Source organism: Hemitrygon akajei, chromosome 11 (assembly GCF_048418815.1).
Source record: "Hemitrygon akajei chromosome 11, sHemAka1.3, whole genome shotgun sequence".
Classification (NCBI taxonomy): domain Eukaryota; kingdom Metazoa; phylum Chordata; class Chondrichthyes; order Myliobatiformes; family Dasyatidae; genus Hemitrygon; species Hemitrygon akajei.
The window spans coordinates 152,731,039-152,749,379 of NC_133134.1; the positions used below are offsets into that span (position 1 = coordinate 152,731,039).

Here is an 18,341-nt window from a genome sequence, read left to right on the forward strand (position 1 = left end):
CATTTTGTAGATGACACACTCTGTAGAAATTCTTTATTGAAATAGAAGTGACTATAAAAATGCAAGTTATTCAAGGTTCAGGATATTTCATTGTCTTTCTTCAGTGCACGAGTGTAAAGGAGAACAAAATGATTATTACTCTGGATCCAAAGCAGCATAAAATGTTTAGAATATTGTGAGCTGAAGAGCCTGTTCCTGTGCTGTCTGTGTTTCATTGCTACAGCATCAACTCAACTCTAATGTATGTGGTGGAATGTCTGACAATATTTGTCCTTGTTTCTAGCACTCTCAAAGAATATCTAACCAGCTACATGGAACGATAGCTGTCGTACAGTCCAGCTCCCCAACTTGCTGTGCAGCAGAAAAAGATATTGCTTCATCAGAGCTTGATGTGAAACTCCAAGAGCAGAGACATTATAAGTAAGTAAACATATCTTATTATTGCAGGTTAAGGAAGCCCAATGTGTATTTTTTGAGGAAGCCTAAAAAAAAGCTACTCAAATTCCAATACATCTGAACAACTTGCTGGGTAGCTTCAAAGGACAATGAAGTAGAATATCTTTACAAATAAACTAATTACAAAAATAAACAAGGGTTTTCTTACTGAAAACTGATTAGAAAATATTTATACACATGCTCTAAGGAAAGTCAGGCAAACTTTTTACTACTAATATGTCCTAAATGTTCATTGTTCTACCTCTGTTTATTTAGCCCCACCACAAAGCTCAGAAGGGATAGCATCGCATATTATGAGGCTTTCTGTTGGTTGGGGTCATATATAGATATTGCAGCCTAACTGTCTACGTGATACGCAAGCCAGGGTAGTACGATAGGGAGAGAAAGCTGTCGTCCATGCAGCAGGCTTCCCCTCTCCACACAGCTGATGAATCCAAAGGAACAGCAGAGACCAATACAGTTTGACACCAGCAGCGTCGCAGGAGTTGCCAGTCAGTGCTGAACTCAAAACAGGACTGCCTTAAGGACTCCAACTCTGGATTTTTCCTCAGGGGCTTACTCCCAAAGCCTTCCCCATGAGTGGATATGTCTTCCCATTCTGACGCGTCCATCCATGGCATCCTGTTGTGCCAAGATGAGGACCACCCTTGGAGTGGAGGAACAACACCTTATATTCCATCTGGGTGGTCTCTAACTTGATGGCATGAATAACGATTTCTCCTTCTGGTAAACAAATTCTTCTCCCCCTTCCTCTATTCCCCACTCTGACCTTTCACTTCCTCTCACCTGCCTATTACTTTTCCCTGGGTACCCCCCCCCTTTTCTCCTACTCTCCACTCTCTTCTACCATCAGATTCTTCCTTCTCCAGCTCTTGACCTTTCCCACCCACTTGGCTTCACCTATCACCTTCCAGCTAGCCTCCTTCCCCTCCCCTCCCCCACCTTTTTATTCAGGCATCTTCCCCCTTTCTCCTCAGTCCTGAAGGAGAGTCTTGGCCCAGAACATCAACTGTTTACTCTTTTCCATAGATGCTGCTTAACCATATGAGTTCCTCCAGCATTTTGCAGGTGTACTTAATGAAGTGCCCACTGAGTGCAGATGACAAATAATAGTTGGCTCTTTCTATTTGTCACTGTTACCTATCCATCTTGCCTGGGACCTCTTAATGAAGTTCCTCTCCACACATGCTCTATATTAGGCAGACAGACAGCTGATCATCAGGCATGTATGTATGCCAGAGTAAGTTTTTAATAACAAGTTCCAGCCGGTTACAGGGAAGGAGAGTCCCATTCACCCAACAAGTTTCAATTTGGCCAAAACTTTCTCCCAGTTTTTGGTACAAGGCCAAGAGCCCTTAAATAAATAAAGGCTGTTCTAAGGGATGCTCGTAACTACAGTTCAGTATTCCTTGTGTTGTCATGTGAAACCAAAGTGATGTCTACTGCTGTACGATACTCAGCATTCAGAGCTTTGAAGGTCAGCACTTCAAATAGCAGCATGTAATTCAGGATCAGAATCCGGTTGATTATCGCTGGCATGTATCGTGAAATTTGTGAACTAAGCAGCAGCAGTTCAAGGCAATGCATAATATAGAAGAAGAAATACTAATATATAATTAATTTATTTATTTTTTTACATGTCATCTCAATAGTTGGCAAAGTGAAGGAGCAGGAAATTCCACTGTCTGGCAGCTCCAATAAATCTGGGTTGGACCCTCAGGAGGTGACTGTGTGGTAATTCCCGTGTTTCCTCCCATATTCCAAAACATAGAACATGGAAAGGTATGGCACAGGAACAGGCCCTAATGATTAAACACCTCACTAAACTGATCCCTTCTGCCTCCACATGATGGTTGCTGAGGTAACCATAAATTACCCCTAGTGTAAGTGGGTTTGTTAGGAATTGAGTGTGAAAGGAAGTCACAGGCAAATCAGAGAGGGAAAGAAACAGATGGGATTGCTCCATCCCCATGTGTCAAATGGCCTCCTTTCAGGTCAGCAATAAATAAAGGACTCTGAGGAAATCAATCAGCCAGACATGAATGTGGTTTCTTTTCTCTTCTTGATTATAGGGAGGAACATAATTTCTCCAAAGTCTGCAGGGGAAATGAGCACAGCAGAGAGAAATCTGGCGTCATCATGGAAAAGCAAGCTGAAGAAGGAAAGGTGCAACCAGGCTTCTGTGCACATACCGAGGAAAATGACAAAGGATTCGGAGAGAAACCTCTGGATTTGTCGGATTACAGCAAACATAAGGAGGCAGCTTGGTCCACACATAGAAGTGAATCATCCAATCACAATGAGGCAAAGCAGGCAAGATATAAAGAACAATCGGAGAGGAAATGCTCTCATGATAGTTTAGCAAGTGAAAATTTCCAGGACAATATGCACTCTTATGAAACAGTCGCCAAGATGGGGAGTGTTGAACCACCCAGTAGAGACAAAGATATGACACAAGATCTGTTGAGTCCTAAAGATGGAATAAAAATGAGTGAAAATGAAGACAAAGTGTACAAGAATTTGAATATTAAGGTGTGTTATCCTGTTTTCTAATTAATAAAGTACCAGAGTTGTGGAATTACTGTTATCTTCATTTTTAACCATTACAGGTCAAAATGGAACATATCTCACCAAAGGGGAACAGGCAATAATGGGTGGTGATGATTACTTTAAGTACCTCTAGCTTCTGAAAAATGTAATACTGCGGGAAAATGCCAATCACTTCTCTTTTCTTCAGTGACTAAAGATGAAATATATTAATTGTAGGATCCAGAAACAGGAAAATAATCAATTAAATTCCACTGAGAAGACTCTGATATACTTAACAAATTTCTTAATGTTTATTCTATCTTGTACATCCTTTATTTTAGGTTTTATTTTTTGCAATATTATGAGATGAGCACTTAAAACCAAAAGGCCAGAATTTATAAGCATGAGTTTAACATTGTTACTGATCTCCCTTGTTCTCTGTTCCCCAAAGTTACCTTAGCTGAATATGGAAAACTGATCTTGCTTGACCAGACAATTCCAGATTCCTGCTGCCAACCCCTGAGAGGGAGCTGTTCTTAAATGCTGGAATGAAGCTCCATGAAGAGACCAGATGAGCCTTTCTCATATTAAAAAAAACTCCCCTGGTAGCCTTTCTCAGCCAACCAGTGGTCAGGCTTAGCCGGCTGTCAAGGGGAACACTTTCTTTCAATGTTTCTCAATATCTCTAATTTACAGAAATACTTAGAAACCATAGAAATAACTTAAGTAATAAAACAAAAATAATCATAACTAATTGTGGTGTAACATGTAGGGAGGCTGGTGAACAAGATGTTTAGCACCAGGGTCATCAGTACTCAATGCACTGAGTATCAGATTGGGACATTATGTTACAGTTGTATGGCGAGGCTGCATTTGGAGTCCTTTCTCCAGTTCTGGTTACCCTGTTGTAGGAAAGATGTACTTAAGCTGGAAAGTGAGCTGAGATGACTTACAAGGATGTTGGCAGAACTAGTGGGATTGAGTTACAGGTGGAGATCTGTCAGACTAGCTCTTCATTCCTTTGAATGTAGGAGAATGAGGACTGACCTTATAGAAATCTTTAAAAGTACAAGAGGGATAGATAAGGTAGATGGTAACGGACTTTTCCCTAGGGTAGAGGTGTCCAAAACCAGGAGGCATTGATTTAGGATGAGAGGGGAAAGTTTAAAAGGGGCCTGAGGGGCAACTTGGACGGCATGGAAGCGTAGTGGTTAACACCACGGTCTAGAGTGCGGGCGACTCGGGTTCAGTTCCCGCTGCTGCCTGTAAGGAGTTTGTACCTTCTCCCCATGACCACGTGAGTTTCCTCCAGGTGCCCCGGTTTCCTCCTACATTCCAAAGACCTACCATTTGGTAGGGTAATTGGTCATTGTAAATTGTCCCATGGTTGGGGTAGGATTGAATCAGGAGATTGCTGGGCAGTGTGGCTTGAAAGGCCACTGTATCTCAGTAAATAAATTAATTAATAGAAAAAATAACTCTTGCATGCAGATGACAGTGAGTATATAGGACAAGTTGCCAGAAATAGTGGCTGAGGACAGCAGAATAGTATCATTTAAGAAGTACTTGTTTCGGTAAATGGAGGGTCAGGGCTTAAAGGGATTGGGACCAAATGCAAGAAATTGGGAGTAGCTGGGTGAGCACCATGGTCAGCATAGACTCATTGGGCTGAATGGCCTGTATCCATTCTGTGTTGCTCTAAACAAACTGCTGAATAAAAAGCAAAATCAAAATATCGCAACACTAATTATTAAGAACAAAAACGTGCTTTATTTTTCCATTCTTCTCCAATTCCCCCATGATTACCATGAGAGGCAGTTCGACCACAGATCATACTTCACACCTCTCCAGGCATAGGATGCTTGACGGGATTCGTCAGGATAACAGCTGGGCCGTAACATCTGGAGAAGCATAGTCTGATTAGGGGTAGTCAGCGTGGCTTTGTGAGGGGTAGATCATGCCCACAAGCCTGATTGAATTCTTTGAGGAAGTGACAACACAAATTGATGAAGGTAGAGTGGTAGATGATTCCAGGAGTGAAAGGGTTATCATACGAGCAACGTTTGATAGCTGGGTCTGTACTCGATGGAATTTAGAAGGATGATGGGAGAGATCTCATTGAAACCTTTTGAATTTTTAAACACCCAGACAGTATAGATGTGGAAAGGATTTTTCCCATGGTGGGGTGTCTAGGACAAGAAGGCACAGCCTCAAGATAGTGAGGCGTCCATTTAAAACAAATGCAGAGAAATTTCTTTCACCGAAGGGTGGTAAATTTGAGGAATTTATTACCACAGGTAGCTGTGGAGGCCAGGTTGTTGGGTGTACTTAAGGCAGAGCTTGACAGGGTCTTGATTTTACACGGCATCAAAGGATACAGGCAGAAGGCTGGGGCATGAGGCTGAAGAGGGGAAAAAGGGATCAGCCATGATTAAATGGTGGAGCAGACTAGATGGGCTAAATGGCCTAATTCTACTCCAATGTCTTATGGTCTTACAATAGACAATAGACAATAGGTGCAGAAGTAGACCATTAGGCCCTTCGAGCCTGCACCGCCATTTTGAGATCATGGCTGATCAATTCCTATCAATACCCGGTTCCTGCCTTGTCCCCATATCCCTTGATTCCCCTATCCATAAGATACCTATCTAGCTCCTTCTTGAAAGCATCCAGAGAATTGGCCTCCACTGCCTTCCGAGGCAGTGCATTCCAGACCCCCACAACTCTCTGGGAGAAGAAGTTTTTCCTTAACTCTGTCCTAAATGACCTACCCCTTATTCTCAAACCATGCCCTCTGGTACTGGACTCTCCCAGCATCTGGAACATATTTCCTGCCTCTATCTTGTCCAATCCCTTAATAATCTTATATGTTGCAATCAGATCCCCTCTCAATCTCCTTAATTCCAGCGTGTACAAGCCCAGTCTCTCTAACCTCTCTGCGTAAGACAGTCTGGACATCCCAGGAATTAACCTTGTGAATCTACCCTGCACTTCCTCTACAGCCAGGATGTCCTTCCTTAACCCTGGAGACCAAAACTGTACACAATACTCCAGGTGTGGTCTCACCAGGGCTCTGTGCAAATGCAAGAGGATTTCCTTGCTCTTGTACTCAATTCCCTTTGTAATAAAGGCCAACATTCCATTAGCCTTCTTCACTGCCTGCTGCACTTGCTCATTCATCTTCAGTGACTGATGAACAAGGACTCCGAGATTTCTTTGTATTACTCCCTTACCCAACTCTATACCGTTCAGATAATAATCTGCCTTCCTGTTCTTACTCCCAAAGTGGATAACCTCACACTTATTCACATTAAACGCCATCTGCCAAGTATCTGCCCACTCACCCAGCCTATCCAAGTCACCCTGAATTCTCCTAACATCCTCATCACATGTCACACTGCCACCCAGCTTAGTATCATCAGCAAATTTGCTGATGTTATTTTCTATGCCTTCATCCAAATCGTTAACGTAAATGGTAAACAGCTGTGGTCCCAATACCAAGCCCTGTGGCACCCCACTAGTCACCACCTACCATTCCGAGAAACACCCATTCACCGCTACCCTTTGCTTTCTATCTGCCAACCAGGTTTCTATCCATGTCAATGCCTTCCCCCCGATGCCCTGAGCTTTGATTTTACCCACCAATCTTCTATGTGGCACCTTATCAAATCTTATGTGGAGAAGGTATATATGGATCTTGGCAAATTCCCCATTCATTCAGAAAGTCAGGAGGGATGGAATCAAGGGAAGCTTGCCTGCATGGATTCAGAATTTGACCACAGAAGGCAGAGGGATGTAGTAAAAGGACATGTTCTTCCTGGAGATATATGACCAGTGGTATCCTGTAGGGATTTGTTCTGGGGCCCCTGCTCTTTGTGATATTTATGAATGACTTGAATGAGGAAGTGGACAGATGGGTTACTAAGTCTGCAGATGACACAATGGCTGGTGGTGTTGTGAATAGAGTAGAAAGCTGCAAAAGGTTGTAACAGCACATTCATTGGAATCAGAGCTGGGCCTGAGAATTGGTGGATGAAGTTCAATATGGAAGAGTATGAAGTGATATTTCTTGTAAGGGTGAATCTGAAGGCAGAGGACATGGTTAAGGGCAGGATTCTTAGCAGTGTGGAAGAATGGAGGGAACACGGGTCCATGTCCATAGGGTGGTAAGAAGGTATACGGCATGTTGGACAACGTTAATCGGGGGGCTGAGTTCAAGAGCCGCAGGGTAATGTTGCAGCTCTATAAAACTCTGGTTAGACTACATTTCGAATATTGTGTTTATTTCTGGTCATCTCATTATCGGAAGAATGTGGACTAGGCTTTTCTCTTTGGAGGAAGGAGGATGAGAGGTGTCTTGGTAGGGGTGTAGAAGATGGTAAGAGGCATAGACCGAGTGGTTAGCCAGCATTGTTTTAACAGGTCAGCAATGGCTAATATGAGTGGGCATAACTTTAAGGTGATTGTGGGAAAGTAGTGACAGAGTGGTCAAAGGTAGTTCTTTACACAGCGAGTGCTAAGTGCATGAAATCATCATGGGCCGAAGAGCCTGTACTGTTCTACGTTCTCATTTCAACAAGCCTCAACTCCAGACCTGGAACCGAGGTGGTACCCAAGGGCAGACTGGACTGACACGTGCAGCAGTGGGACTCCTGGGTGCCCTGACTGCCAAACCTAGGTATATGTGACTAGCTCGCCATTGTGCTGCCATAGTTAACCAGAAGGGTCTTCCTTTCCTCTAGCTTCCCTCTGCCCACTATTTAGTATAAATATTGAGCTAAGTGTACTAGAATGACTGACAGTTATATTTTTTATCTTAATAACATAAAATCCTCAAAAAACTCAACGGATCAGGCAGCATCACAGATGAGAGAAAGACAAATAGGTAATTTCCCATTATGCTCCCTGATTTGCTTGGCACTCTCTGTTTTATTTCGTATTTACAGCATCCTCCATATTTTATCATTACATTATTTCCCCTCCCTCTTCCCGTTCATTAATATTTCCACAGATCTGTAAGATGATATCAGTTCAGCTGTATACCCCTTAATTTTAATCTATTTTCTGTTTTGAAGCTAAATGTGCATTTTCAGGAAAAGTAAACTAATTGTAAAATATAAAGATGTGTTTGTTACTGGTGAAAATTGAAGGTTAATGACTATAGTGGTTAATATTTCAACTTGTTATATTTGAATCGAACGGAGAATTTTAAAAACAGAACAGTCAAAAAGAGTCTTAAGAAAAAAAACAGCTTAAAACTTGCAACAGCTTAGTATTTTACTGTGATAAATGCATTCTGAGGGTGCCACGGTTAGCGCGATGCTATAGCAGTTCGGGGCATCAGAGTTCGGAGTTCAATTATGGCGCCATCTGTAAGGCATTTATACATTTTCCCTGTGACCATATAGGTTTCCTCCCATAGTCGAAAGACGCAACGGTTAATTGATTCTTGGAACTTGTCCTGTGATTAGGCTGATGCTAAATAGGTGGTTTTCTGGTCAGGGCGGCTTGTTGGACTGGAAGGCCTAGTCCGCACTGTATCACTAAATAAAATAAATACAATCTTCGCAGCAGGTCACATTAACTAAATTAATACATGATTGGAAAATACTAAATTGTAAACAAAACTTCAATCCTTCCAAAAGTAACCATAAACAATTATACACACATAGGTATCTTTGTAAAGTTCTCAAGGGAAATTATCCATTACTTGCAATATAATCTATCATTAGTGTATTTTGTCTTATATATATACAATACTGTGCAGAAGTCTTAGACACGTATATATAGCAAGGATGCATAAGGCTTTTGCATAGTACTCTAGTAACTTCATGCATTGCACTGTGCTGCTGCCAAAATAAAAACAATTTTCATGACATATGTGAGTGATGATGAACCTGATTCTGATATGGGTCTCTATTGTGGACTGAGAGTGAGAAGCAGGCAGGGAGAGGAGAATCATGTTGGGAAAAGGGGGAGGGAGAGAGGAGAGAGCAGGAAGCACCAGAGAGACATTCTGTAATGATCAATAAACCAATTGTTTGAAATCAAATGACCTTGCCTGGTGTCTCAGGGGTGGGTGTGTCTACACCCACGCCACTCCCCCCCGCCTCTGGCACTCCTTCTATGCCACCTGTTCCAACCCTTCCCATGGCGCTCCACCCTTGCCATTCCCAAAATCCATTGCTAACATCAGATTCAGAGACTCACTCTCCGCTCCGTGTTGACAAATACAGTTCTGTGCAAAAGCCTTAGGCACCCTAGCTATACATAGTGTATGTGCCTAAGAACTTTGTACAGTGTTGCATTTTTCCCATTTCCTTTGCTGGGAGCAGAGAGAGCGAGAGAGAGAGACATCTATAAGCCATGTGATATAACCTAAATGAATGTACCGGTACTCAAAATTAAGAAACATTAGCTAAAATAAACACTTTATCTTTTATCACTTAATACTAAATTACACCACAAAATTTATCCTGCAGTTTGGTGTAGTTTCTAACTTAAGTAGAGTAAGTATTGATATATTGTATGAATTATACTTATGAGCTGAGATGGAGGATCAGATACTCTGTTTACAGGCACAGTATGACAGCACTCCTAACTCCAGAGAGACAGACAAAAGTCCAAGAATTAAAATGAAACTATGCACAAAGAGACCCATAACCACGAATGGTGGAAATCCAAGTGGTAAGAATATTAATTTACAAAAGTTAACAGAAATTTTAAGTTTGTAATCTTCAATTTCAGATTGTATTAAAAAATGGGTGAAAACCAATGTTCCCTCTAATTTGTAATTTCCCTCTAGTGTGCACAATAATCTTGTGCTGTGGAATTTTTTGCCCAGTGACAGCAACATGTGCGCGTTGAATAATTTCTTCAATAAAAACAGCCAGTTCTGAAATCTGCGGACAAATCATTGCAAACTCCACGTTGTCAACACCATCCACGTCATAAACCAGAAAAGGAAATGTGATTGTGAGCAATCATGAAATATACTTAACATGCCGATAGAGTAGAGGGTGATAACATTTTCCCTGCAGTTTAAATTCCTTTGTGCACTAGTAGCAAAAGATTTGTGCACGCACACATGTGCACATCTTAGAGGAAACATTGGTGAAAACTACCTCGGTTTGTAATGAATTTGCAATACCTAATTCTCATACTTAAACTTCCGCTACAATGGATTATCTAAACGAAAGAATAAAATTATTTTTTTATGCATGATATATATGTGTTATAACAACTACTGACATGATGCAAGAGATGACATGCTTATAATCAAATGGCAAAACATCTGTGTTTTGTCCTCTTGGTAACTTAACTGATGTTTATTAATGTCACACATCAATATGCATATGTATGATGGAAACTTCACTTGTAGCTTTCCCAAAAGAAAATTAATATTATCAAATAACTATTTTTTTCTGTCAGGAATTCATGTTTTTTATCTGTGTTAATAGTGTTGCTCACTTGGAGTTGCTGATAAATGGGCTTCATTATGAATATGTACTGTGTATCACATTAAAATGCTAGAAAGATTGTATGATTTTGAAACCACAGAAGTATTTTTAATACAGCAGATTTTCTTTTCCAAAACTGCAACTGTAATTCTCCAAGAACTTAAGTGTTGAATTTGTTTTATTAGAAACAAAAAATACAAGTAGTCAAAAATTTGAATTTTGCTTTCTGCCAAATTAATGTATGCATATATTATAAATTCCAGTGCAATTCACTAAGTTTTTTTTCTTCACCCAGTGGAAGTGCATCTCCAGTTTTTGAACACCCAGCCAGAGTCACATGATCCTTCTGAAGATGAGGTTGGTACAGAGTTTACGTCTCAGAGATAATCTGATCCACATAACTCTATTGTGACTAGAATGCAAAGAATTGTTTTTCACGGTTTTTTCATGTGCTTTCATAGTGCTTCCTCTTACATGACTGTTTGAAATTTAACAGTATAAATTGGGAATAATATGTTCACATTTAGAAGCCATTCACAGTGAGACCAGGATACTATTGTAACACCAGAGAATTATTATGGCTTTGAAAGAATGCACTAGGAGTTCCTCCTACTGACTTTATATTAACTAAACATCTTGGAGTTTTGTATAGAGGAAAATCAAATTTCATGTTTTCAAACAGAGCCTGCTTTTTTTCTCATTCATTGAAATAGTTTGTTAATCGTCTGTGTTGCATTCACAGCATTGGTCATCTTCATTCCACTTGCTGCCGGCACATCGACACTCTGTGGTCACTTTATTAGATATCTCCTGTGCCTAATAAACTGGCTACTGAGTGTACGTTTATGGTCTTCTGCTACTGTAGTCCATCCACTTCAAGGTTCAACATGCTGTGCAGTCAGTGATGCTCTTCTGCGCACTATTTATGTAACATGTGGATATTTGAGTTACTGTCACCTTCCTGTCAGCCTTAACCAGTCATTCTCCTCTGACCTCCCTCATTGACAAGGTGTTTTTACCCACAGAACTGCTACTCATTTGAATTTTTGCTTGGTTTTTTTTGCACCATTCTCTGTAATCTTTAAAGACTATTGTGCATGAAAAATCCTGGAGAGCAACAGTTTCTGAGATACTCAAACCACCCCATCTGACACCAACAATCATTCCATGATCACATTCTTCCCATTCTGATGTCTGGTCTGAACAACTGATCCTCTTGACCATGTCTCCATAGTTTAATGCATTGAGTTGCTGCCACATGATTGGCTGATTAGATATTTGCATTAATGAGCAGGTGGACAGATGTTCCTAAATGGCCACTGAGTGTATATTTGCTGATTATTCAACAACCCAATATGAAAAGAAGCATTGCTTTACTGTTGGATGAAGTTTACGTTATATAAAATAGGTCAATTGATTATATCCCCGAAGGGAATTAATACTTATTAATACTTATGTAATGTTCCTCTGATCATCACCTGCAGCAACATGATAAATGTGTTTGCAATGGATTTAGGTCAAGTTCTACAGATACTCGGATCTATGATATTATTAGAAATCCAAACATAGTTGCTTTTACTTAGGGTACCAATGAATTTTCTGTTTAGGCTATATTTTTCAGAATAATTAACAGAAAGATTTTAATATGTAAAGAAGGAATCTGCTGATAAACAATTCTATTGGGGGAATAAGACACCTAATAAATAAAAATAAACATGTTCTATTATAATTTCAGAAAATACCAGAAATAATGAATGAGTTAATCAGCTTCTTTGGAGAAAATATAGGTTAATATTTCAGATTCACTGAAAACAAACAAATGAACAGGAAATAATTGCTTTACTTCAGTATTCATTTTGGAATAAAGGTACATCATTGAAACATTAACTTGCTATTTCCACTTTGGTGTTCACTGCCCTAATATGTATTTCTCGTATTTTCTGTTGTTTCGGATTTCCAAAACTGCTAAAGAGTTTTTATTTGTCACTTTACCATTATAAATGTTACAATAATGTGACCGTAGAATTAACTATGTTAATTTTGACTTTAAGTTAAAATAATTTCTTAAACTTCCTGTAGAAATTTATACCAATCAGATTACTGAAAGCATATGCTTAAAGATTATTAGTCTTTTTATTAGAACATAATAAAATAAGGGCAGGAGTAAGCCACCAGGCCCCTCAAACCTACCCTGTCATTCAATGTGATAATGACTATCTGAACCACACTCAACTCCTTGATCTTTCAAATATTTATCTATAACATAGAAGATTGAGGGGAGATTTGATAGAGATATACAAAATTGTGAGAGGTATAGATAGGGTAAATGCAAACAGGCTTCTCCCACTGAGGTTGGGTGGGACTGTGACTAGAGATCGTGGGTTAAGGATGAAAGGTGAAATATTTAAGGGGAATATGAGGGGAAGTATTCTTCAGTCAGAGAGTGCTGAGAGTGTGGAATGAGCTGCCAGCACAGGTGGTGGATGCACTTTCGATTTCAACATTTAAGGGATAGGTACATGGATGGGAAGGGAATGGAGGTCTATGCTCTGAGTGCTGGTTGATAGGACAAGACAGTTTAAATGGATCGGCTCGGACGAGATGGGCCAAAGGGCCAGTTTCTGTGCTGTAATTTTCTATGACTCTATGACTCAACCTGAAATACCCATATTACTGATGATCTGGCCTCCACCATCTTTGTGGGCAGAAATTTCCAGAGAATGACTGCCCTCAAAGAGAAGAAATCTCCATATAGCCGCGGTTTTACATGACTGATCCTTATTTTGCAGTTTATCTCCCTCACTTTTTTGACTTCCCACCAGTGAGGACATCTCAACATTTACCCTGTAAAGCCCCATTATGTTTGAATGTGTTCTCCTTTCGTTTGTCTAAACTCCAGGAATATAGACCCAAATTAGGAGGTATGGAGAACTGGTATGAACAAGGCCTTGAGGTCAGCAGAGATCAATCGTGATCATATTGAATGATAGGGAAACATTGTGAGGCTGAGTGACTTACTCTTACTCATATCTTCTCATATCTTATCTTCTGTGTTCTGCTTAACCTCTCTTGACAGGACAACCTTTATATCCTAGGAATTAGCTTGATGAATCTCCTTTGGACTCCCTCCAATTCTACTATATCCTGTGGCCCCACCAACACCTGTATAACAAAATCTCCCTATTCTTAAACTCCAAACACTTCACAGAATGTCATTGTCCTGCCTGCCAAGCTTATTTTGATTCATTCATTGACATACAGTTGATCAGACTCTCACAAGGAGTGCTGAATCAGATAAGTAATTGCTGTAAGTGGCAAGGTCATTCAGCAACTATTTGTAATTAAATAGAAGATGCTGGAGGAAATTCCTTTTAATGGGAAAGTGGGGTGAATTAATTATCTGGACGGGACTAACGTAAAATTGTAGGCTTGCAGGTCAGCGCAGACTCAAAGAGATGCAGGGCCCATTTCTGTGCTTGCATCTCTCCCTGACTCTGTGAATCTGTGACTCAGCATTTCAGGCAACACCTGTGGAGAGAAAAGTAGTTGATTGCTCCAAGTCCAAGACCCCTTCATCGGAACTGAGAAAAAGAGGGGCAAATTAGTCCAGACAGCAGAGAAAGAGCGGAGGGCAATGGGTAGGACAAAAGGGATTTCTCTGATAGGGTGAGATAGAGCAGCAATTAAAATTAGATTGTAATGTGTTGCTAATATTACACAGTGTGTGATTGTACCTTGGAGATTGATTGGGGAGCGATAAGTCAGGGGAGAAGGCAGGAGAGGGAAAATTGATCAGCCATGGGAATGAAATGGCAAACAGACCAATAGGCTGAATAGCCTAATTCTACTCCTATCTCTTATGGTCTTATGGTCTTAAATCTGGTATGCATAATAACATATACAGGGAAAATTGATTAACGTAGTTAATTTCAGTACTAAATAGGAGATCAATAGCTTACAAGGCTTTTCTGACTCTCGGAGTAATCCCATCAATTCCACTCTCCTGTAAACTATTCTCTCTCCATTCTGATTCACCTGCCGGCCACCTATACAAGGATTAATGGACAGTGACCAACCTACCGGTCGGCACATTTCTGGAAACTAGAGCCTGTGGGAGTAATGTATGTAATCAAGGGAGAATATGCAAATTCTACTCTGAGGTTGCAGGAACTACAAGCCAGAAGTATGGTCTCAAATTTCAAAGTCAATTTATTGTACAAGTACCACTTTATAAAACCCTGAGATTCATTTTCTTGTGGGCATACTCAGTCAATCCCAACAGGGAGAGAAACAACCAGTGAGCAAAAGGCAGCGAACTGTGCAGGAAAAAAAAGAAATAATAATAAATAAATAAGCAATAAATATCAAGAACATGCGATGAAGAGTCCTTGAAAGTGAGCCCATAGGTTGTGGGAACAGTTCGTTGATGGGACAAGCGAGGCTGAGTGAAGTTATCCCCACTGGTTTCAAGAGCTTGATGGTTGAGGGGTAATAACTGTTCCTGAACTTGATGGTGAGAGTCCTGAACTCCTGTACCTTCTTCCCAAAGGCAGTGGGAGAAGGGAGCATCACCTGTGTGGCGGGGGACCCTAATGATGGATGCTACTTTCCTGCGACAGCGATCCATGTAAATGTGATCAGTGGTGAGAAGGGGCTTTACCTGTGATGAACTGGGCCGTATCCACTACCCTTCATAGGATTCTCAGTTCAAGGGCAATAGTGTTTCAATACCATGCTGTGATGCAGCCGGTCAATATACTCTCCACCACACATCTCTAGAAGTTTTTCAGCATTTTAGATGTCATGCCAAATTTTGGCAATCTTCTGAGGATCTGGCCCTAGTACAGTCTTAAGCATTGTGCAAGATTAATAAATGTAGAGGTACTGTACGTTGCAAACTAACAAAAGAAATCCTAGAACAAAGAGTAGCCAGAACGCAATGACGTAACCAGACCTGTTTTACAACAAACAAGAGTAAATCTGTAGATGCTAGAAATCCAAGCAATGCACACAAAATGCTGCAGGAACTCAGCAGGTCAGGCAACAACAATGAAAAAGAGCACAGTCCTGATGAACGGTCTCGGCCTGAAACATCAACAGTTTACTCTTTTCCATAGAAGCTGCCTGGCCTGCTGAGTTCCTCCAGCATTTTGTGTGTGTTGCCTGTTTTACAGCAAAATTCTTCTCTCTTCCATTTTCATTTCTTTCTTTCAACACAAGTGAGTTGTTGAAATTTGCTCTTCCTTCACACAAGACTGGCATTCAGATAAAGAATACCAGCAAGATCATATTTCTCTTTTTCCCTTTTCCGCCCCACTCAGCCTCAGAACATCTTGAGATAGTTGCCCCAGCAACAGATTTGGGTCACAGAATCAAAGTGATTATGTTACTGGACTAGAATAACCAGATTTGCATGATTGATTTGGGAACAAGAGCTAGAATCCCAGTACATAAAATGATTTGGAATAAAAAGCTAATACCAGTAAACAATGACTGGATAACAACTAGATTAAAGATGGCAGAGCAGCCTTGATGGGCTGAATGGCTTAATTTCCCTTCTATGCATTATAGTCTAAAGATAAGGAAGATAAAGAATAGCTTTATTTATCACATGTACATCAAAATATCGATACATGCAGTGAAATGTGTGGTTTGTGCCAAATCAAATCCACACGTGTCACCAGATTATTAGAGAAACCAAACCTGTTCTTTTATGTCACTCAGCTTTAGCTACCCTATAATATGATCTAACTAGGTGGTTAGTTTAAGATCAATCGTGGAGAGAGAATAAATGTTGTCTTTAACCAAAAAAGTGTCTATCCCTGAAAATGGAAAAAATAATAATGGCACTGCAGAGGCAATTTCAGAGTTTTAAAAGGATTCTAGATTGTAACCAGGAAATTTGTAGCCATGAATAATTGGAAAAGGCCATGTATTTTTCTTTTGATCAAAGGAAAGGGAAAGGAATCTAAAATGTGATGTGTGAAGAGACAAGAGAGAATAAACACAAAGGACATCAGGCACTTGAACAAAAGGGGATAACTTCACTCACTTGCCCATCCATTGAAATGTTCCCACAGCCAATGATCTCATTTTAAGGACTCTTTATCTTGTTATTCCATGTTGTCATCATTTATTGCTATTTATTTATGTTTGCATTTGCACAGTTTGTTGTCTTCTGATTGATCTTCCCCTCTGCCATCTGATTCCTGAATGGACATTGAAGCTTTGGACACTAACTCACTTTTTTTGATATACAGTATTTCTGTTTTTGGGCATCTTTTAAAATCTATTCAATATATGTAATTGATTTTCTTTCTTTATTATTATTATTATTTTCTCTCTCTGCTAGGTTATGTATTGAACTTAACTGCTGCTGCAGAGTTAACAAATTTCACGTCACATGCCGGTGATAATAAACCTGACTCTGATTATCCTGATATGGTTACTATTATAGACAATAGACAATAGGTGCAGAAGTAGACCATTCGGCCCTTCGAGCCTGCACCGCCATTCTGAGATCATGGCTGATCATCTACTATCAATACCTGGTTCCTGCCTTGTCCCCATATCCCTTGATTCCCCTATCCATAAGATACCTATCTAGCTCCTTCTTGAAAGCATCCAGAGAATTGGCCTCCACTGCCTTCCGAGGCAGTGCATTATATTCTATAGATTTGCTGAGTATGACCACAGAAAAATGAATCTCAAGGTTGTATGGGGTGACATACTGTGTACATACTGATGTATACTGTACATGTTCTATGTTCTAAGTTCTATGATTTTAGAAGGATATATATACCCATCCTTTAAATTATGAGTAAATATGTAGATGCCTTCATGCACATACTGGCCACTTTAATAGGTACATCTGTACACCTGCTCGTAATGCAAATATTTAAACAGCAAGTTATTCGGCAGCAACTCAATGCCTAAAAATATGCAAATATGGTCAAGAGGTTCAGTTGTTGTTCATACCAAACACCAGAACGGGAAGAAATGTGATCTAAGTGACTTTGACCATGGAATTATTGTTGGTGCTGTTACGTACCCCATAACTGGGTCACTTACCAGCAAAGATAGAGAGGTCCGTTGAAGTCTGATGGTACTATTTTTAACAGTATTTATTGATAGAAATACACAAAAATAATATCAATGCAAACACACAGATAATATACGTCATCAATACTAAATCTAAAAGCGCGGGTATAATAATAATCAATAAGAAATAAGCTGTATCATTGTCTAGGGGATAATGAATTGTCCGATGGAAATATATAGTTCGTTCAGTTCATACAGGCTACCGCCGTTGGGGACCCTGTGTGGCAATTGTTGGAGAGAGAGAGAGATGGGTTAAAACTTGCCCATTCTGTTGATGATGTCAATCCTTCGAGAGTCGTTGAGAGTTGAGTTCCCCGTTGTTAGCTAAAAACCGTTTTTCCGTGGCAAAGGTCACCGATTCCGGGCAAATGGAAGCGGACGCACGTGGCCTTCCACCGGCTTTCGCTATTACGGGATCGCTAGCGTTTCTTCTGGTGCGTCTGAGGGGCTGTTCCCACAGACCCTCTTTTTATCCTGACTCACAGGGTCTCAGGTGTCAATCAGGTTGGGGATGATGCAATCCCTCCACCAACCTCCTCCTTGGTTCATTGCCTGGGGCTTTGATTGCATCATCCAGGATGCAATACACAAGTCCGTCTCCAAGAGACAATAGCCGGTATCAATGGGTCCGCCTTTCGGAGGCCAGGACACATTCCAACCCTTTTGTGGATTCTGCATGTCTTTCTCTCATTTCCTGTGTCTCCTGAATTGACTCAATAGTGATCTTGCGATTCTCACAAAGGAGGGGGCTACCCCCGCACCCTTCGGCCCCTCAGAGCTGTGGTACATTCATAA

General features: G+C 40.4%; 1 protein-coding gene across 6 annotated transcripts in view; it reads left to right on the forward strand.

The window, feature by feature from the left end:
* Window positions 1-18,341, forward strand: part of rbbp8l (retinoblastoma binding protein 8-like) — a 104,072-nt gene that overhangs the window by 61,139 nt on the left and 24,592 nt on the right. For all 6 annotated transcript variants that reach the window (XM_073061947.1, XM_073061945.1, XM_073061944.1 and 3 more), the window contains 4 exons: window positions 284-420; window positions 2,529-2,988; window positions 9,564-9,672; window positions 10,741-10,802. In XM_073061947.1, the coding sequence (XP_072918048.1) occupies window positions 284-420; window positions 2,529-2,988; window positions 9,564-9,672; window positions 10,741-10,802 (768 nt within the window). The remainder of the gene's footprint in view (window positions 1-283; window positions 421-2,528; window positions 2,989-9,563; window positions 9,673-10,740; window positions 10,803-18,341) is intronic.